This window comes from Ipomoea nil, unplaced genomic scaffold (genome assembly GCF_001879475.1).
Source record: "Ipomoea nil cultivar Tokyo-kokei standard unplaced genomic scaffold, Asagao_1.1 scaffold3314, whole genome shotgun sequence".
Lineage (NCBI taxonomy): Eukaryota > Viridiplantae > Streptophyta > Magnoliopsida > Solanales > Convolvulaceae > Ipomoea > Ipomoea nil.
In genome coordinates this window covers 5,238,705-5,260,709 of record NW_017619742.1, presented here as the reverse complement: position 1 = coordinate 5,260,709, position 22,005 = coordinate 5,238,705, and the positions used below count along the sequence as shown (strand labels likewise).

Genomic DNA, 22,005 nt, shown 5'->3' with positions numbered 1-22,005 from the left:
TAATTCCTGAGTTATATATATTTGACCATTTTTAATCTCTAAGTTAGGTGTAAAGTTGTAATTTTGAACCATGAAAAATCAAATAAATCACTTTATTACTGATATATTAGTGACAAACATAGTCCCCAAAGGACTAAAATTACTACTTTACATATAACTTTGAGATTAAAAATTATCATATATATAATGGAAAAATATTTGATGCACCCCCGTTGTATAGATACTATACAACGGCGGTGAACAAGAAGATACCACCTCATTAAAAATAAATTTAATATTAAGTAAATCCTTTTTTGCAAAATATAATACTTCCTAAATTATTATATTAAACATTACTTAATTTAATTACAACTAATTATTTAATGTATTTATAACTCTTTTTCGTTAACTACTACAGAGTAAAATTTATCAAAACCTCCATTGCCAGCCTACTTTTCTGCAAGAACTCGTATAGCATATTCTTTGGTATAATATTTCTAGATCGTAGACAAAACCCATTTCTACACTAGTAGTGTAGCTGGACTTGTTTGAAAATGAATTATCTAGTGAAGTCCCACCGGTATCTTTGCCTACTCAAACCAGAATACCTACTTTCCTGGGGAAAAATAACTTTTCTCCGAACCTCGCAATCTAATTAACATCGATCTCCCATCTTGAACAACTTGATTTTCATAACAACATGATAACGGGAGAATTCCCAGATTTCATCACTCAAAATTTTACCCTCTAGCTTTTGAGACGTTTAAAAAATAATCATCACCGTCCCCACAAGATTTCGAATGTAACATCAGTCATACGTCTCCAAATCCTTGACCTGTCAGGCAACAACTTGCAGGTATTAGTAAAACCGGCGGGCCGTGAGAGAAAGATTTTCATTTTTCACCATCAATTTCAAATTTATTATTACATGCCCAACTACAGGTTTAGTTCTGCCATATGCTACTTGGAGTGGATGGTGAACTGGAAGAGATCAAAGCAAGCCCTCTTGCCAAGGAGCATCAACTTCTATTCATTCTTGGACTTGTTTTGACAATCAACTCGGGTAGAAATTATTCCAACTTTTTTAGGCAAACTCAAAGCTATGAAAATGTTGAACTCACAACACTTGTCAAGAGAAATACACTCAAGTTTTGTGAATCTTGAGTGCATGGAGAGCCTAGAATCATTTATCCAGTTTCATACTAGAATCATTCATGAATTGAAGCTGTTGCAGATCAGATCAGATCACTATATTGGATATATTTAAGCAATAACCACCTTAGTGACAATAAGCCAAATGAACATGATTAGTGATCGAATTGGTTTCTGATCCTATGCCAATAACAGTGGGCTACGCAAATTCCAAATTCAAGTTCCTTGTCCGCGGAAGGATTTGCCACTGCCAACCTCGCAAGTCGCAACATGAGGAGTGTGATGAAGAAGAGGAAGGAGTGTGGTTCGGCTGGGGCCTGGGAGGGAATGTGAATTGGATTCTCCTTTTTGTTTGTTTTTAACATTCTGTATTCCATTTTTTTTTCCTCATGTGTGTACATTGTTTTTACCTTATGATATGAAGAAAGTTGGGAGAATAGGAGAATGGAGATCATGTTCACAGGGGCGGCAAGAGAGGGGTGAAATTGTTTAGCAGTTTTGATATATTGAGTTATAATTACATTAATTAATTGTACGTCATTAAATTAAGTAATGTTTAATATAGGAAGTATTATATTTTGCAAAAAAGGGTCTACTTACTATTGATATTTTTTTTAATGAGGTGGCATCTTCTTGTTCACCACCGTTGTATAGCATCTATACAATGGCGGTGCATCAAATATTTACTCATATATAATTCAGAGACTAAATTTGTACAATAGGTATAACTAAAGGACTAGAAATACAATTTTTTTCATTAAAGAAAAAAGGGTGGTCACGTGCAGTAACACGTGACCTGAAAGGAATTCTAAACTCCATATGATATCGGCCTCATCAATTTGTGTGGAATAGAAAGAGATAAGACTTTGTTAGATTTTCATCTTTAGGCTCCTCTCCTCACCAATCAAAATTCTCACAAAATATAAAACACAAAAAAAAATAAAAACAAAGAAAAAGAAAAAAAGAATTATTCACTCATTTCCACTTCTGCAAGCAGCAAAGTAGAGGAAGAAGAAGAAGAAGAAGAGCAGCAATGGCTAACATGATCATGGCTTCCTCCAAAGCCCTAATGCCCACCGCTCTCCCTGCCCCAAGGCTCAAAATTTCGGCTTCCCTTCCGAAATTAACCCTACCCGAACTCCCAAAACGCAACCAATTCCACTCCCTCTCCTCCTCCAGTTTGAAATCCCTATCGGTGATTCTGGGCACCGCCCTCGCGGCGGCGCCGCCGTCCATGGCGGAGGAGATCGAGAAGGCGTCGCTGTTCGACTTCAACCTGACGCTGCCGATAATCATGGCGGAGATCCTATTCCTGATGTTCGCGCTGGACAAGATCTACTTCAGCCCGCTGGGGAAGTTCATGGACGAGAGGGACGCGGCCATCAGGGAGAAGCTGAGCAGCGTGAAGGACACGTCGGCGGAGGTGAAGCAGCTGGAGGAGCAGGGCGCGGCGGTGATGAAGGCGGCGCGTGCGGAGATATCCGCCGCGCTCAACAAGATGAAGAAGGAGACGCAGGAGGAGGTGGAGCAGAAGCTGGCGGAGGGGCGTAAGAAGGTGGAGGCGGAGCTCACGGAGGCGCTGGCCAAGCTGGAGACCCAGAAGGTGGAGACCATAAAGGCTCTCGATTCCCAGATTTCAGCTCTCAGTGATGACATTGTCAAGAAGGTCCTCCCTGTTAATTAGGAATTTTTTTCTATCAATCTATGAAAAAAGAAGAAAAAAAATTATATATTACAAATATGCTGCTGCATCTAAATCCCACTCTTTAAATCTAATTTGTATAAATTCTATTTAGAGATTTTCAGTTTTACGTAAATTTCTAAATTATCAAAGGCCTTCAAATTTAGTTGATATTTGATGCAGAAATCATGCCCCAATTGGTTAAAAAGTTAAATTAAATTAAATTAATTAGTTTTTGTTTGTTAATTTTGTTACAATGGAATTGTATTCTGTATTTATTAGTTATTAACGGTTACAATAAAATATGGATATATTTGTTGATTAATTGAAATTGTAATGATGCATTCTATATTGTGTGTATAGAAAGAGAACCCAAAAAAAAAAAAAAAAAAAAAAAAAAAACACTTTATCTTATCTTATATGGAGAATATAAAATATACTCTGTAATAAAAATTTCATGATGATAAGAATCTAAATGAGTGCAAAAAATAAATAAATAAATAAATTTTATTAACTTAATAACTTACATTGTGCTATTGTACTTATTTTATTTTATTGTACACTTATAAATTAATTTTAATTTTATATATTTTTATAATATTTTTCTTATAATAATTATAAAATCATGTAATTTTATATTTATTTTGATTATATAATTTGATCATTATTTTTCTTTATTGGGTACTTTTCATGCATTATGCATGTTTATAACCAGTAATAAATAATACTCCGTAACAAATCATGCCATTGTAATATTAATCAAATTTGCTGTCATTTAAATTTCTGTTAACTTCAAAACTCCTTTCAACTTTCTGCCTAAAAGTTCAATCTCCAATTGAAAGAAAACAATTCTTTGCAAGAGTAAAGAGTCGTTTTAAATTATTTGTATACAATTACTTCTCATCACTTTTTACGTGATTATTTGTTGTAAAAAAAAAAAAAAAAAACCTACTCTCCTCTCACTTAGATCTAAACAGTAAATACTAAATAGGAACCAATCACAAAGACAAAAATGAAAATTACAATGTTAGAATCTCAAGTGTTAAAACTGCTGTCTGTAATATGGACATATCAGTATATTTCTCAACTCTCTTCAAAGATTAAGGTTTGAGAGACTTCTCTGTCTGTCTGACCTGTATACCTAAATGATGCTCACTCACATCAAAACCATCAAGATCCATCCTCCCCAGCCCAGGTAAACCACATAGTAATTTGGTAAATGGAAGCTGCAACATTACTCTATGATACGAGAAAATTATACAACATTTGCGGTTTCTTATTCATCTAATTCATCGTGTTGTATATTTTCACCTTGGGGCTGAAAACACATTTTCGTTTCAAGAGCACACCTCAGGACTGAGTTTACCTGCTTTCTCAATTTACCATTATTAATGAAAACATTTGTTAGCATCTTTCTCATCTTCTCAATTATCTCCATCGTATCAGTATCCACATTATCTGTTGTATCATCAACAGAAACTGAGTTGGCTCCTCGGCTTAGTTGTTGCACCTAAAAATAAAATAAAAATTGGATCGCAGTTAAAATACAGCGTTTTCTGGAAATGGGGAGGATGGGGAAATATGAGAGGAAAATATTATCAACAATTTAGTAATGAAAACATATGCTTGGGATCATATCATCATTCATCAAGAATGTAACAGTGAACAGACATAGTAAGAAGAAACACATTTGAGAAACATGAAACTGCAGCATACAAGTGCAACTGCATCACTTTAAGAGCATGATGCCCCACAGTTTGGAGATGTTTCTCGAAAATACTGTTCAAGTTTCGGTGAAATAGGATTTAAACATGCCCTTAGTAGGCACTATGCAGCATGTGTCCATAGCCTCATCATGTCTGAAATCATGAAATTCAATGTGGGAAAATTCCAAAAAGAATAAATCTGAAAAAGAAACCCTGGAAGTACCTCTGTGAGCAGAAGATTGATTTGATTGTCAGAAGTTGTGAGCAGCTGCATGGCATCTGGTAGTGATTGAAATTTTTTAATAAGGTTTCCCTCTTCATCAGCTAAGTTGATGTTGCACTCTTCAACCCTCTGTTGAAGAATTTCACAATCATGCAGCAGCTTCATCCAAGCAGTTCTTGATTGCTCACTGATTTGTCTTTCCTGTGCATGCCGCCTCTGAAAATCCATGTAAAGTTTCAAGAATGTAAAATATATTAAATAACATTTAACAATCCAGATAGCTGTTAACACATGAAGCCAATTTATCCTCAATATAGAAAGTTATGATTTTCATTGAACAAATATTTTGGTGATCAACTAGCTTTCATATTCACCCATGCCCTTTTGCTTTTTCCAACGTAGTGAAGTAAATAGAGCTCAAGACTATATGAATTGTGAAAATTGGCTTTGATATGGTAATTGTCAAGAAGGGAGATAACTACTTGCAGCCTCAACAAGGTCTAAAGACCATAAGATATATCCAAAGAAAAGGCTAACTAGATGCTTCAAGGAAAGAACATGTACTACTGATTCTAGAGAAAAAGGTTAACTAATTGTTTCAAGGAAAGGACATGTACACTGCATGAAATGGAATACCAAGATATACCTCAGTTTCAGCTTTCTCCTTGAATGATTCGTTAAGTTGATGCTTCAATTCTGATTGAGAGCTTCGAAGAGTTTTAACTTCTTTAATGAGAACTTTAATGTCCGCTTTTGATTTTACTTCCAGCTCTTGATGTCGTTTCAATAGCTCCTCAAACTGTAGTTTTGTGGCTGTTAATTCCTGTTGGAGTGCATCTTTCTCCTGGTTGAGATTGGTTATTGAGGAATCTTTATTTATTTCACCCTGATGAAGTTTCACTAATTATAATCTGGAATGATTACTATACAAAATAAAAAAAAAAACACGATAGCTAAAGGAAAAGGTATATGGTTAAGCAAGCACAACCTGTTGTGAATTTAGTTTATATTCCATCTCCATTGACTTCCGCCGAAGATCTTCCATGTCCCACTGCATCTGAGTAACTCTTTCCCTCTCAACCAAAATTGCCTGTTCAAGGTTCTCTTTGCTTTTTTCTTTAGTTGCTTCAAGCTCCACTTCCAAATCTTTGACCTATACATAGAATACCTAAAACCTCAGATAAATCGAATACAGTAATACCACTGCAATTCATGAAAGTCTTCCAGTGGACATAATCAAATCAATAGATTTTAAACTCTCATTCGTGGTATAAAGAAATTCCAGAAGCAGTAAAGGAAGGTAAATTATCCTTACAATAAAGAGTAGAATTCCTTCTAGAGTCCGTTATCCATCAAGAACACCACCACCACCACCCCCCCCCCCCCCCCCCAAACTACATTGGGCATTTTAAATTTTTTTTTTCCCACATTAGCATAAGAAAAACAGAGTAGGAGTAACAAGCATTCAACTTTTTAAATGCCTTAAATTATTTCTACAAATAAATAGCTTAAGAAAAACTATTATAATTCCCACCTTACCTTGGTTGAGAGGTAATCTTTCACAGCAATTTCCTGGTTTAATCTTGAAATAAGATCCTCCATGTCAGTTTTTGCTGTAACCAATCTCCGCTGCATAGTGGTAAGAACCCTATGCATTTTATGACGCTGATCTGATGGAAGGACCAACTGTATATGATCAGGAAGAGCCAAGTCTTTTCCAAGAATTTCTGTGTTTCCAGATGCTTTGGAAGCTTTAGGTATCTCAGCACACCCATCTCCAAATGAATTGGGAAATGAGGAATTAGCCAATTCACTGCCTCTTTGAGAAGCGATATCACTTCCAACACTCTCAGCTGATAACTTTCTAGCATGATGAATTATGTGACTATGATCTTGCTCTGAAAAATGTGCAGTCGTATCACCTGAAATATATGAAGATTTCATTGCACTTCCATTGCTCATACTCTCCTCCATAACATTACTGATCTCTTTTGCATGGGTCTTATGCCTAGGGAAACTTCCAAGTTGCTCTAAAATAGCCTGTCCCATGAACAAGCCCTCATCTATATTGGACATACCATACTTCATAAACTTATCTATTGGACTCGATAAATCCTCATCCAGTGAGAGATCTTCAGTCCCCAGTTCAGAAGGATTGCCCCTCCCATAGCTGGTTGAGTCAACATCAGATGCCTCATAAGCAGTGTCACTACCATAATCAGATGCAAGTGATGAACTGCCAGCTACTACAGACAAGCCTGCACTAGGATGAACTTCAAGAGAGGAAGCAGCGTTATTTACAGGTGATCTTGGTTCTGAAGTGAGCTGCTGTTCATCTTGAAACGCTGAAACAGTTTATAGCAATAACTTTCATTAGAGAAGCAAAAACTAAAAAGAAAGAAGGCATACCAACATTAAACAGAGTTAAAAATAAATTCCCACACTTGTGTGATAAGTTACATTGTATATATCACTAGTTTCCAAAATGTGATAGGCAATGTAAGACATACAAGATCTAGCAGCTGCTTCGAGTTCAAGAAAGGATGCTGTTGCAACACTCCTTGATAAATCAATATCAGATAGTAATTTTGCCATCCATTCCTCCAAAGAAGAACGTCTCTGCACAATGAAGCCATTGAAAGTGAAATCCACTTTTAGGAATTATTGTCAGAGTAATTCCAGCAATATGATAGAATTGAACAGATAATAGCAGTTATTTAATTAATAAGAATAAAGATGGACACTAAAAAGATGTCAATATAATATTGAAGCACATGGAAATACTAAAATTCCCTTATAACTCTATTTAGTGACCTGAATTGACCTATTCAGCTAAGAAAAAGATAGGATCATAGGATGTACACAAAGTTGAATGATTTGTTATAGAAATAGTATGCATACTGAAGTAGTTGAAAAGGAACAATAGATGAGAAACGGATAAGCATTATATAAAGGTAATATTGTTTTAAGTTAATCAAAATTCGCAGATACTGAAAAAGACTGCACTCAAGGAAGGTTATCTTTTGGAATGTCCCAAAAACAAAAGGGAAATTATAAATCATGAGAAATTGAGGAATCGCTAAAAGTAAATCGTGATAAATGATTCCGCATGCGTTAATATTCATTAGAAGAAAAAGCCACAGTGGTGGTCAAAGTCATAGAATTAGTTTGGTTACCTCTTCCAGTAAGACCTTGGTTTTCAACCGTGAGAATCCCTTTGGTGGGGCTGGTGGGAGATTTTTCTTGGGGAATATTTTTTTTAGCTGTTAAATGAAATTATTGTCAAATAATGTGCTGCAAGATATGATACAAAATTACAAACAAATGTTGACAAAGATCCACCAGTCTATCAACTGAAATCTGAGCAAGAATTAACTTAATATTCCCTTATGACATATTGAAGATCTACACAATAACTCAAAAGAATGTATAGACTTACCGCAGCATGAAATTTCAAGAAATCATTAAATCTTCTAAGTACAATTCGTGTACTTGTGATCCCATCTGGCGACTGTATGCCAACCACAACCCTGTAGAACTGCCCTTCAAGAGTGTTAATATTGCTCTACAACTAGCAGTCTTTAGATGCAAACAAAACTTGAATAAGATAATTGCCAATTTGCCATCATGTGTAATTTAGTAAATCTTTTTCTTGTGACCAGATCTGAATTTTCTCAAAAAGACGGAAGACGATGGAATTAAGACCAATTACAGCCCATATTCTAAACAATATGACACAGGAGTTTTTTTAGTTGGTGAAGTGGTCATTTCAGAGATAAACACATACAAGATATTTTTAATATTAACACCCCCTCCCCCTCAGAACCCTCCCTATGGGTAGCTAGGTTCACTATTCGAACTTCCAGAATAAATCTAAGATTCATTGAATTCTTCTGTACATTACCACATGTGTTTCCTTTCTAAATGTGGCAAATTCTCCAAATATGTTATAGAAAAGCAATTTTTAAGGGATGACATAACAAACATCAAGTTCTTGCATTGAACAAACAATTTGAATACCACTACAGGATCTGAATCTCTTGATTTTGCAAGGACAACCCAGGAAGGAATTGTGACACAATAACTCCACCCTGTGTGAGGATCATGAGGCCATATAGTTTCCTGTCCTGCCTGGAAAGTGAAACAAAGAAAATTAAGTTGCATAGATCACAATACTGATCTGAATGAGATCAATACGTCCCACTACTATTTAACTCATAAACAAAACATATTCATCACCAATGCTTGTAAATCAATAATAAGAAAGTAGTTGTTTTAATGTTGTTAGATGAACATCCATAGCACTATAAGCAAAACAGCTATTACCAAAGTTTTTCAGGTTTCTGTCAATGGGTAAATAACTTCATACACCAAAGAGTTGTGCGGAAGCTCAATATACAAAATTTTCCATGTTTGCTTCAAAATCAAGTTTGTTTTGCCATCAAACTGCTGCTACTTGGAATCTACACTTCCCTCATCATAATATTACTTATAAACTGATATCATTGTAAGCAACAAGAACTGATTAACATTACCATATTTCCAGTTCTCCCCCCAAAAGCTGATCTTAAGCTAAATTAACATAAATGTTCTTCTCTTAGTTCAAAACTAAGCTTATGTTAGCATCAAGTTCAATGAAATCAAAGTATCAGGAATAGAAATAAAATTCAAAACCAATTGATCCTATATTCAATCAATTGACATTGAAATTAGCCTCATTCAAGTGTGACAAAGAAAATAATCCAGAATTCGGGTAATTCAACAATAAACTAAAAATCGGAAATTAAAAAATAAAAAAACTTACCCATTTTTTGGGGGGCGGACTCCAATCCATTCCCAATGGCAAAGGCGAAGTCCCATCGTGCCTATGCTTCGGCGGACTTTGCCTCTGCATCCCTATTCCGACTACAACAGTACTATGAATCAGTTCACCTCTCCTCCTGTATGCGTGCACATATACAGATTGAAATATCTAATATAATCTAAATCAAATCCAATTATTTATGAAAGTGCAGGCAGTATAATCAACGGAATCCTATGAAACTGAAGGGATTAACGATGGAGAAAAGGAACTAGGGTTTTGGTGATCTGATCATGGAAGGAGAAGACGAGTGAGATTTAGAGAATTGTGGGAAAAATATGAGCAGAGAGGAAATGGCGTATTATAACGATAGAGAGTGAGACCTGGCTAAAAAGCGCCCTCTGCGTAGTACATCTCCTTCCTCTTCCTGTCCATCAGGGAGAGAGAGAGAAAGAAAGAGAGTGCGTGTCAGTTGCGAAATGACGCGCGTCGGAGGCTAATGCCGCACGAGAAAAATAAAACAAAATGCTTTTCTTCGTCTTCATTCTAAAGGAGTGTATTCACAACTTTTATAAATTTTTACATGGAGTAAGGTGGAGGGAATTTAAATTCTATTCCCATTTAATTTCTATCTAATTTCAAATGTTATTAATTTTTTTAGTTTTGTTAGAAAGAATTGTAATTTTATAGATTTGTAATTTTCTCATTTTCATGGAACTAGTATTTTCACCGTGCGATGCACGGAATGAATTTACTATAATATTTTAAGAATATTTAGAACAATATATTGATGGATTATATGAACCCGGGGGTCCAGATTATACAACCCGAATATATGATCGAATTATGACAAGTATAAGATTATATATATAATTATATAAATTATAACATCAAATATTATATAGTGTTATTATTATTAACACTTAATTACTTTTAGATATTATTATTACCACTTATATTATTATTATTATTAGTTTCTTTTCAAGTATTGTTAGTATATAATGGTCGTGAGGCACAATAATAATATAACCATAATTAAATATTCTTGTATTGTATTCCGGAGTTAATGTCATTTTTGGTCCTAGACTTATTGAGGCATTGACACTTTTCATCCAGCATAATAAAAATTGCCACTTAGTAGACACTGTTATTGGTCGTTGGACAGTTTTGATCCTCCGTCAATGAAGCCGTTTGTTAACCGTGAATTAGAAGGGCTTTTCTGTCTTTTTATGTCTTATTCTTCTAATCTTGTTTAGACAAGCGCTGCTGTGACTCCTGTGAGGCGAGATGGCGAGACTTGGCGGCTAAGTAGTAACCGTCAGTAGTGAGTAGCAGCGAGGTTCTTCTCCGGCGAGTTGTGGGTACGGCAGCGAGATACGAGGCAGTAACTCCTTCCGGCGACGGATCAGTAAGGCAGATCTGGCGGTGCAGCAACAGATCCGGCGAGGTTGGGGCCTTCACCGGTGGTTTTTGGTTCCGGCGAAGCAGAGAGGGCAGCAGGTCGGCGAACCCTCCTATGGTAAATAGCAGTTGTAGATGGCGTGATGTAGAATTTGCACTTGTAAGTCCTCCCTTCCATATTGACCACAAATATCCTTCCCATCTCTCTCTCTCTCTCTCTCTCTCTCTCTGACCACAACTACTTGGTGCACAACTTCAAAAACTCTGTTATTCTACCTGAAATTCATTGAAGTTTCAAGCTGAAAATGTGGAATCCGCCGCTCCCCAAAAATCGCATTGTCTGAGGTGTTGGAATGGTCGGTGTTGACTTCCTGGCTGCTGTAGCTTCATTCCCCAACCCGGATGATAAAATTCGGAGCACCAGCTTTGAGGTTCAAGGAGGTGGTAACACTGGCAATGCTTTGATAAAACCCGGATGATAAAATTCGTCTTGGTCTTAATCCAAGGATCATATCTAAGGTTGCTGATGACTTGCATGGCGAAAGAATACTTGATGAGCTTGAAAGGGATGGTGTTGATACATCTTTTATGGTGGTGTCCAAAGGAGGAAACTCACCATTCACATATGTCATTGTTGACAACCAAAAAAAAAAACTCGTATGTGCATTTTCACTCCAGGATATCCACCCATGATATATGAGGGTTTACATACCCAAATCAAAATTGTCTTCAGCGCTTGGAGTAAATATTGTCTACTTAGATGGAAGGCTGCATGAGACTGCTTTGATTATAGTGCAGGAGGCAAAGAGTAGGGGCATACCTATTATAGTTGATGCAGAAAGGTTAAGGGAGGGGTTGGGTGATATTCCTGACTTTGCTAGTTATGTTGTATGCTCGACAAAATTTCCACAGGCATGGACTAACGCCCTTTCTATTCCAACTGCACTTGTTTCCATTATCTTGAGATTGATGTCAAATGTAAAATTTGTGATTGTTAGTTGGGTGAAGATGGTTTCTTAATGTTAGAAAGGACTGAAGCGGATAACCTCAGTTTGAAGAAATGGATGTAGCAGTGACCAATGGATGGAGAATACAAGGATTAGAACATAAAAAGACAGAAAAACCCTTCTAATTCACGGTCAACAAACGGCGTCATTGACGGAAGATCAAAACTGTCCAACGATCAATAACAGTGGCTACTAAGTGGCAATTTTTATTATGGAGGATGAAAAGTGTCAATGTCCCAATAAGTCTAGGACCAAAAATGGCATTACTTGTATTCCATGAGTCACAATAATAATATAACAATAATTAAATATTGTTCAATTCTATATTCTTCTAGGATTTCTATTACCATCATTAATTATTCTCAAATTTACCATAATTAAATAATTTGACCAATTATAAAGAAAGATTATTAAATAATGCACGGGACAATTGTTTAATTAAAAATTTTAAAAATTCATTAATAAAACAAAATGTTCTCATAGTTTTTTCTTAGAAACTCTTTAATAAAGTATTTTTTTTTTTTTTAGAAATTGGTGGGCCAAACCGCCTACGGCAGTTTGCGGTGGATAGATCTCGAAAAAATACGCGATTTCAAAAAAACATTTGTCCAAAACGGACAACGGAGTCAAAAGTTATGCCTTGCCGAACTTTGGACACTTTACAACTTAAAAAAAAAAAAAAATTAAAGGCCGGTTCAGCCGGCGAGGCGGCCGCTGAGGAGGCCGATTCCGGCCTTCTTCGCCGCGGCCAGCGACACGATTTTTGCAACACTGATATATATAGAATAGATATAGATTAGAATAGGAATAGTATTACACAATTTTATAATATTACAATAAAATTTTAACCCAGAATTATTGTAGAAATCAATATATTTTATTAGGAAGAGAGATTTTTTAGGAATTAGGAGGGAAGTTAAAATTTCAGGATTTTATTTTTATATATAGTATAGATTGTATTACACTATTTTATAATATTAGAATAGAATTTTAACGCAGAATTATTGTACGAATGGAAAAGTAGAAATCAATATATTTTATTAGGAAGAGAGATTTTTTAGGAATTGGGCGGAAAGTTAAAATTTCAAGATTTTGTTTTTATATATAGTATAGATAGAAGTAAAAATTGTATTACACTATTTTATAATATTAGAATAGAATTTTAACGTAGAATTATTGTACGAATGGGAAAGTAGAAATCAATATATTTTATTAGGGAAAGTAGAAATCAATATATTTTATTAGGAAGAGAGATTTTTTAGGAATTAGGCGGGAAGTTAAAATTTCAGGATTTTGTTTTTATATATAGTATAGATTGTATTACACTATTTTATAATATTAGAATAGAATTTTAACGCAGAATTATTGTACGAATGAGAAAGTAGAAATCAATATATTTTATTAGGAAGAGAGGTTTTTTAGGAATTAGGCGGGAAGTTAAAATTTCAATAGAATTTTAACTTCGAATTATTGTACGAATTGGAAAGTAGAAATCAATATATTTTATTAGGAAGAGAGATTTTTTAGGAATTGGGCGGGAAGTTAAAATTTCAAGATTTGGTTCTTATATATAGTATAGATTGTATTACACTAATTTATAATATTAGAATAGAATTTTAACGCAGAATTATTGTACGAATGGGAAAGTAGAAATCAATATATTTTATTAGGAAGAGAGATTTTTTAGGAATTAGGCGGGAAGTTAAAATTTCAGGATTTTGTTTTTATATATAGTATAGATTGTATTACACTATTTTATAATATTATAATATAATTTTAACGCAGAATTATTGTACGAATGGGAAAGTAGAAATCAATATATTTTATTAGGAAGAGAGATTTTTTAGGAATTAGGCAAGAAGTTAAAATTTCAGGATTTTGTTTTTATATATAGTATAGATTGTTTTACACTATTTTATAATATTAGAATAGAATTTTAACGCAGAATTATTGTACGAATGGGAAAGTAGAAACCAATATATTTTATTTGGAAGAGAGATTTTTTATGAATTGGGCGGGAAGTTAAAATTTCAGGATTTTATTTTTATATATAGTATAGATTGTATTACACTATTTTATAATAATAGAATAGAATTTTAACGCAGAATTATTGTACGAATTGGAAAGTAGAAATCAATATATTTTATTAGGATTTAGGAAGAGAGATTTTTTAGGAATTGGGCGGGAAGTTAAAATTTCAAGATTTTGTTTTTATATATAGTATAGATTGTATTACACTATTTTATAATATTAGAATAGAATTTTAACGCAGAACTATTGTACGAATGGGAAAGTAGAAATCAATATATTTTATTTGGATTTAGGAAGAGAGATTTTTTAGGAATTTGGCGGGAAGTTAAAATTTCAAGATTTTGTTTTTATATATAGTATAGATTGTATTACACTATTTTATAATATTAGAATAGAATTTTAACGCAGAACTATTATACGAATGGGAAAGTAGAAATCAATATATTTTATTAGGAAGTGAGAGTTTTTAGGATTTAGGCAGGAAATTAAAATTTCTGGATTTTGTTTTTATATATAGTATAGATTGTATTACACTATTTTATAATATTAGAATAGAATTTTAACGCTGAATTATTGTACGAATGGGAAAGTAGAAATCAATATATTTTATTAGGAAGAGAGATTTTTTAGGAATTAGGCAGGAAGTTAAAATTTCATGATTTTGTTTTTATTTATAGTATAGATTGTATTACACTATTTTATAATATTAGAATAGAATTGTAACGCAGAATTATTGTACGAATGGGAAAGTAGAAATCAATATATTTTATTAGGAAGAGTGATTTTTTAGGAATTGGGCGGGAAGTTAAAATTTCAGGATTTTGTTTTTATATATAGTATAGATTAAAATTCGATGCTCTTTTTGAAATTTTAATTCCATAGATTTTAGGAAGAAAAAAAAAATAATGATGAGATAAATTATCCTCCTTTATTTAACATAAAATTATGCCTGGCAACAACGTAACAATGACATTTTGGACTTTAGACTATTTATTCCTTTCAATCTTTTTTTATATCAAACATTGAAATTCCCAGTAATTTTATTCATGTAAACCAAACATTGAAATTTAAATTCTCACTTTATTCTCAGTAATTCATCTCCGAGGGAATTGCAATTCCTTTCCTACGTAATTCTCTCCCTCCAACCAAACGCCCCGTTAAAGAAAGTGTGGTGTTATTCAATTTAAAGAAAGTGTGGTGTTATTCAATTTAGAGTTTAGACTTTTAAATATTATTTAAAAATTTATTGTTATTTAAGTTAATTTTTTTTAAAAAAAGTTTAAAAGTATATTGATATTCCATTCAAACTATTATAATTTTACTGGTATTTGATTTAAATTTTTCAAAAAATTTTAAAAGTATGTTGTTATTTGATTTAGATTATCATAGAGTTTTAAAAAGTTTACTGGTATTCAAAAATTTATTAACTTTCATAAACTTATTGCAATAGGATTTCTGTACTTTTTTATTAATATAAATAGATAAAATTCAACCCTACAATCCCAAACTTTTTTCTTCTATCTGAACCAGGCAAACTTTTCATCAATTTCTATCAAATTTTACGATACGTTTCAAACCTTTCATAAATACTCATATACTTTTTATTTTTATCTCTTTATTTCATGCACATTTATAAAAAATAAAAAAAAAATCATAGCAAAAATTATTACGAAAAAAAGATTATTATTTACTGCTATTCACACCAAATTTTTTTTACTACACGCAATAGAATTGACCTAAATTTTTAACTCAAAATTTTTATATAATTTTATGTAATTGCATGTTCATTAATTATTAATATATGTATTTATTGTTGTATTGCAAGTTTGTTGTTAACTTTTGCAGACCTAGCTCGCGGGGAACAGTAAAATAAAGAGCAGTATAGAGAAGATAAAGAACAGTGAGAAGAACAATTTTATTGCCTTGCAATCTCCAACTTCTGTACATGAATACAATAATATATAAAGTACAAGTGTAACCTTCTCATTAAGTACAAAAACTGTTTCAGCTGTTACAAATAATCATAATAATGTCCATTAAGATTTGATTTATAACACTCCCCCTTGGATATTATTTTGCCATAATCATGCCTCGTTAAAAACTCGCTAGGAAAAACCCTGTGGGAAAAACCTAGTCGAGAAAAGAGTACACGATTTATGGATAATGCATGTGTTGCTTCGGTTGCCTCATTAAAAACCTTATACTAAGAAAACCCTGTGGGAAAAAAACTCAGTTAAGGAAAAAAGAGTACAACCGTAAACCTTCTGGGTTTAGGTATAAATCATAAGAGTATATCTTGATCTTCTGGATCAAAGTGAATGAGTTAATCTTCTGGACTAACAATTTCATTACTTTGAAGATGTTGTTGCTCCCCTTGAAGACAACAACCTTCCTAATCTACGCATACCAATTTTATATACATACTTTTCAAAAGTAGATGTAGGTAAGGACTTGGTGAATAAATCTGCTAGATTTTCACTTGATTGGATCTTTTGGACTCGTATTTCACCACTCTTCTAGAGTTCATGTGGATAAAAGAATTTTGGTGTAATATGTTTGGTGAGATTACCTTTAACATATCCATTACTCATTTGTGCAACACATGCTGCATTGTCCTCGAACAGGACAGTGGGGATCTTTCCATTATTCATTATTCCACACGAGTCTTGAATATTGTGTATTAATGACCTTAACCATACACATTCTTTGGAGGTCTCGTATAAGGCAATAATCTCAGAGTGGTTTGAGGAGGTAGCTACTAATGTTTGTTTAACTGATTTCCATGAAATAGCAGTACCTCCAGAAAGAAACACATATCCAGTCTGAGATCTAGCATTATGCGGATCCGACATAAAGCCAGCATCCGCGTATCCCACTAATGTGGTGTCTTGGTTTCTCTTAAATAGAAGGCCAAGATCCTTTGTACCTTGTAAATATCTGAGGATATGTTTTATGCCATTCCAATGCCTTCTGGTTGGAGCAGCACTAAAACGAGCTAGCATGTTTACTGAAAATGCATTATCAGGTCTAGTGCAATTGGCAAGATATAGAAGTGCTCCAATGGCACTTAAGTAAGGAACTTATGGTCCTAGAATATCCTCATTATCTTCTTTAGGTCTGTATGGGTCCTTATCAACTTCAAGTGATCGGACTACCATTGAAGTACTAAGTGGATGGGACTTATCCATGTAGAATTTCTCCAATAACTTGTCTGTGTATTTGGATTGGTGTATGAATATCCCTTTAGGGATGTGCTCGATCTGCAGGCCGAGACAGAACTTGGTTTTTCCCAAGTCTTTCATTTCGAATTCCTCTTTTAAGCACAAGTATGCCCTCTTGACATCCTTGCTTGTCCCTATGATATTTATATCATCTACATAGATTGATATAATACAGAAACCATTAGTTGATTTCTTTGTAAAGATGCAAGGACTAATATCTTTATTTTCATATCCATGTTTTAAGAGGAATTCACTCAATCGACAATACCACATTCTTCTTGACTGTTTTAAGCCATACAATGACTTTTGTAGTTTTACGCTGAACATATTTTTATTTATATTTCCTTTACATAAAGGATTTTGGATGCTCTCAGGTACTTTCATATATATGTCAGCGTCTAGTGACCCATATAAATATGCGGTCACAACATCCATTAACTGCATTTCTAAATTCATTTTTACTGCCAGCGATATTAGATAACGGAACGATGTGCCACAGGAGAGTAAGTTTGTTCAAAATCTATTCCGGGTCTCTGTGAGAACCCTTGAGCTACCAGTCTCGCTTTGTATCTGACCACCTCATTTTGTTCATTCCTCTTTCGTACAAATACCCATTTGGATCCTACTGGGATCACGCCTTTAGGGGTAAGTATAGAAGAACTAAACACTTTTCTTTTATTTAGCGAGTTGAGCTCAGCCTCAATTGCTTCTTTCCATTTCAACCAATCGGAGCGCTTCCGGCACTCCATTATAGTTTTTGGTTCTGGATCCAGATTATTGAAAGAAATGTGAAGAGCAATTGTAGAGGCGAATTGGTCGTCGACGACTGTTACATTTCTATTAAGATTTTCTCCTGTTTCGAAAAGGTTTATGGCAGATTCTATATTTACTTCAACCAAATCTTTCTCATTTGCTATCATATCTTGGTGAAGGTGTTCCGTATTCCCAGTGTAAGATTTATTTGTAGCACGTGCATTTACACTGGGTATTTCGTCTTCAGGACGATTTTGGAGTAACTGTGATTGTTTATTGTTTTTAATTTTCCACGGATTTACATCTTTTGCACCAACTGGTCTTCCACGCTTCTGGCGTCGGATAGTGTCGGTGTTATTATTTGGTCCTTCGGGGACAATTATCCTTGATGGAGCATTTTCTGCAGGAATATAGGACCTAGTTACTCTTTTATAATCAGTAAACGCATCTGGCAGATTATTTGCTAGTTTTTGCAAATTTATTATTTTCTGAACTTCAAGTTCAGTTTGACTAGTACGTGGGTCAAGATATTGAAGATCTTTTTTCATCCCATGAAATTTCGTGGCATTTTTTCAAAGCTGGGCTTTTCTCTCCCCCTAATGTCGGGAAATGATCTTCATAAAAAATGCAGTCAGCAAACCGTGCAGTAAACTGATCTGCTGTCACAGGCTCGAGGTATTTAATGATAGAAGGGGATTCATACCCAACATAAATACCTAATCGACGTTGCGAGCCCATTGAAGAACGATCCGGAGGTGGTATAGGTACGTAAACCGCACAGCCAAAGACACGCAAATGAGAAATGTCTGGCTCATTACCACGTACAAGTTGTAGAGGGGAATAATCGTAATATGCAGTTGGCCGGAGTTGAATTAGGTTTGCAGCATGCAACACTGCGTGTCCCCAACAATTTACTGGTAGACTGGACCGTTGCAGTAATGGTCTAGCTATTAGTTTAATTCTTTTGATAAAAGATCCAGCTAAACCATTCTGGGTGTGGACGTATGGTACAGGATGTTCCACCTTAATTCCCATGGCCATACAATAATCATCAAAAGCTGACGAAGTGAATTCACCAGCATTATCCATTCTTATATTCTTAATAGGATAATCGGGAAATTGGGCATTCAACCTAATGATTTGGCTCATGAATTTTGCGAATGCCATATTTCGAGTGGACAACAAACACACATGTGTCCATCGGGTGGAAGCATCAATAAGGACCATAAAATATCGAAATGGTCCGGATGAAGGATTAATTGGTCCACAAATATCACCCTGTAGCCTTTGCAGGAAGACATGTGACTCAAAATCAATCTTAGGACGCGAGGGACGAACAATAAGTTTTCCCTGTGCACATGGAACACATGTGTAATCTTTTGTAGAAAGAATGTTTGTCCTAAGAAGGTTATGTCCAGTTGAATTTGAAAGAATCCGGCCTATCATAGTTTGCCCAGGGTGACCTAAGCAGTCATGCCATAGACTGAAAGAATGTGTATCTTTAAACTTCACTGCTAGTGCAACGCAGGAGTGCTGGGGCCTGATATATGAATAATACAGGCCTGAAGAATAGGAAGGAAGTTCTTCAATTTCCTTTTTCTAGTTATTGACCGTTTTGGTCAAAACAAGGAATTCTGTATTGTTTTTAGTTTTAGTTTCTATGTGGAAACCGTTGGACCGAATATCCCTGAAACTGAGCAAAGTTCTTTTTGATTGAGGATATAGGAGGGCTGAATCAATGATCAACTTTGTTCCTTTAGGAAGAATAAGTGAAGCTCTGCCGGAGCCCACAATAGGAATGTCATCATTCGCTATGGTTGAAAGGTTGCCTTTGTGTTCCTTGAACGTTTGGAAAAATCTCCGGTCTGTCAGAATAGTGTGCGTAGTCGCACAATCAACCAAGCATAGGGTTGATTCATCTCCCATATCTCTAAAGAAAAAGAATGGGTATCAAGATAATGTCCAAGAAGGATCCATTGTATTTATTCAAATAGAACAAAAGTGTTCAAAGATAAAGGATCCATTATTCATATAGGACAAAAGAGTTCAAATATAAACATGCACGCAGGCATGAAGTAAAATGGATGTCCATAAGGGAAAGAGAGAAAAAAAATAGGAGTATCACTCCTGATCTCCATAATCAGCTAGTTCATCGCCTAGCAGGTCATCATTCCCTAAGATGAGGGCATTTACTTTAGGCAAAGATGATTGCCCAGAATCTTTCTTCTTTTGTCCTCCTTCCTGCTGGAGCATCTTTTGGTAAACCTCGACCAGATGCTTAGAAGTCCTGCATGTCCTAGACCAATGTCCTTTGCAACCACATTTATAACATGGCTGCGACTGACCGGAGTTCTGTTGTGACTTGTCTGGTCTATTTCTTTGAGTTTGCTTGTTCTGAGGACGGGAGTCACTACCACTAGCTCCCCCTCTGCCACCTCGCTTTGGGCCCCTGCCACGACCTTTCCCCCTTCCCCGGCCCCGACCCCGCCGATTGTTGCTCTGCTGGGCAACAGTGTGTGCTTCAGGCACAGGTGCAGCGCTAGTTGGACGCGCATTGTGATTTTGCATCAATAACTGGCTATGCTTTTCAGCCACCAGTAAATCCGTAATGAGCTCTGGATGCGTATCATATTTTGTATTCCTGTACTGCTTCTGGAGCACAAGGTCATTTGGATGGAACGTGGATAGAGTTTTTTCAATCAGATCCTCGTCCGTAATTGTTTGCTTACAGAGCTTCAATTGTGACACAATTTTGTGTAGGGCGGAGTTGTATTCAGTCACAGACTTAAAGTTTTGAAATCGGAGGTTAAGCCAATCATGTTGGGCCTGGGGTGGACCAATGACGTCTGTTGGTCAAAGCGTGCCTTAAGAGATTTCCAGAGGACATAGAGGTCTTTTTCTGTTAAGTATTCATTCTTGAGGTCGTGGTTAAGATGGTGGTGGAGGAAAATGAGCGCTTTTGCCTTCTGGGCTGCAGTGCTCGTAGATGTCTCTTCAATGGTGTCCAACAGTTCTGTAGATTGAAGATATATCTCAACATCAAGCGTCCAAGTGAGGAAATTGCTTCCATCGAGGGCGAGTTCAGCAAATTCCCTTTTTGCGAGAGCAGCCATTTCTACAGAAAATATTTAAATGAGGACAAAAGAAACAGAATGTGTGGCCTAGTTTATTTCAATAAACAAAAAGGCCCAAGGAACATATAATATTGCATACAAAAAAAATGATCCAAATAAATGAGGGCTTGAATAAGTATAAAAATGGCCCATTAGAATGAAGATGATCCATTAAAAAAATGGTCCAATCAAATAAAGATGGAAGGATTTTTTTTTGTTTTATGAAATAAAAAAGAACCCTAGTGCAAGGGAAATAACGCTTCTGGCGTTATTAAAATTTGAAGCCACTCCCCTGGCCATTTAATTTAGATAGAAAAACGGTTTCGATGAAACCGATGAGAAAGCGGAGAGATTTCGATGAAAACGAAGAGAAAACGGAGAGACGTCCGCCACTCCCGCAGACTTCACGAACCACCATCGATCGCCGCTACCGCGGAGGAATCCGGCCGTCGCCGCCGCCGTCCTTCTGACGCGACCGGTGAGGGGCGACCGAAACTCGCAGCGATCCAGTGCCACCGTGCCGGAGGATTCTCGGTCACCGGCGACAACGACAAAAACCGGGAAAGGGATTCGGTAGAAGAATAAATAAATGACAGCAATAATAAATTTCTTACGGTATTTGCAAAAAAAACACCGATCAGGTATTTTTAAAAAAAAAAATGATTTTGCAGAACAAACTACGTATTCATTCACAAATTGGCATATATTTCAAAAACAACATGTATACATTCAGATACAGATGATTTTGCAATCAGTATGCATATATACGGAATGTTATATATGCGAAAGATTGGCAAAAAAACAGGTTGTTTTTGTTGTTTTTTCTTTTAATTTTTTTACTTTTTTTTTTTGAAACACATGTACATAGCTATATATATAGATATGGCTAGAAACTGTATACATGGTTACCCAGAACTATGCTTTTGTGTATTGTTCG

At 35.1% G+C, this 22,005-nt stretch overlaps 3 protein-coding genes across 3 annotated transcripts; 1 reads left to right on the top strand and 2 right to left on the bottom strand.

The window, feature by feature from the left end:
• Positions 1-1,982: 1,982 nt before the first annotated feature.
• LOC109169594 (ATP synthase subunit b', chloroplastic) lies at positions 1,983-2,983 on the top strand. The gene has a single exon (XM_019318476.1). It carries the CDS (start codon positions 2,165-2,167, stop codon positions 2,813-2,815), a length of 651 nt encoding a protein of 216 aa, XP_019174021.1. The 5' UTR covers positions 1,983-2,164; the 3' UTR covers positions 2,816-2,983.
• Positions 2,984-3,791: 808 nt separating this feature from the next.
• LOC109169570 lies at positions 3,792-10,032 on the bottom strand. The gene is made up of 11 exons (XM_019318442.1): positions 9,926-10,032; positions 9,546-9,646; positions 8,762-8,872; positions 8,181-8,279; positions 7,918-8,004; positions 7,252-7,360; positions 6,281-7,086; positions 5,730-5,894; positions 5,388-5,627; positions 4,742-4,957; positions 3,792-4,322 (listed from the first exon to the last, which is right to left on the bottom strand). The coding sequence occupies exons 2-11, from the start codon at positions 9,633-9,635 to the stop codon at positions 4,089-4,091; spliced, it is 2,157 nt and encodes a 718-aa protein (XP_019173987.1). The 5' UTR covers positions 9,636-9,646; positions 9,926-10,032; the 3' UTR covers positions 3,792-4,088.
• A 10,044-nt stretch (positions 10,033-20,076) lies between these two features.
• LOC109169452 lies at positions 20,077-21,068 on the bottom strand. The gene is made up of 2 exons (XM_019318334.1): positions 20,820-21,068; positions 20,077-20,739 (listed from the first exon to the last, which is right to left on the bottom strand). The coding sequence occupies exons 1-2, from the start codon at positions 21,066-21,068 to the stop codon at positions 20,077-20,079; spliced, it is 912 nt and encodes a 303-aa protein (XP_019173879.1).
• Positions 21,069-22,005: the final 937 nt, after the last annotated feature.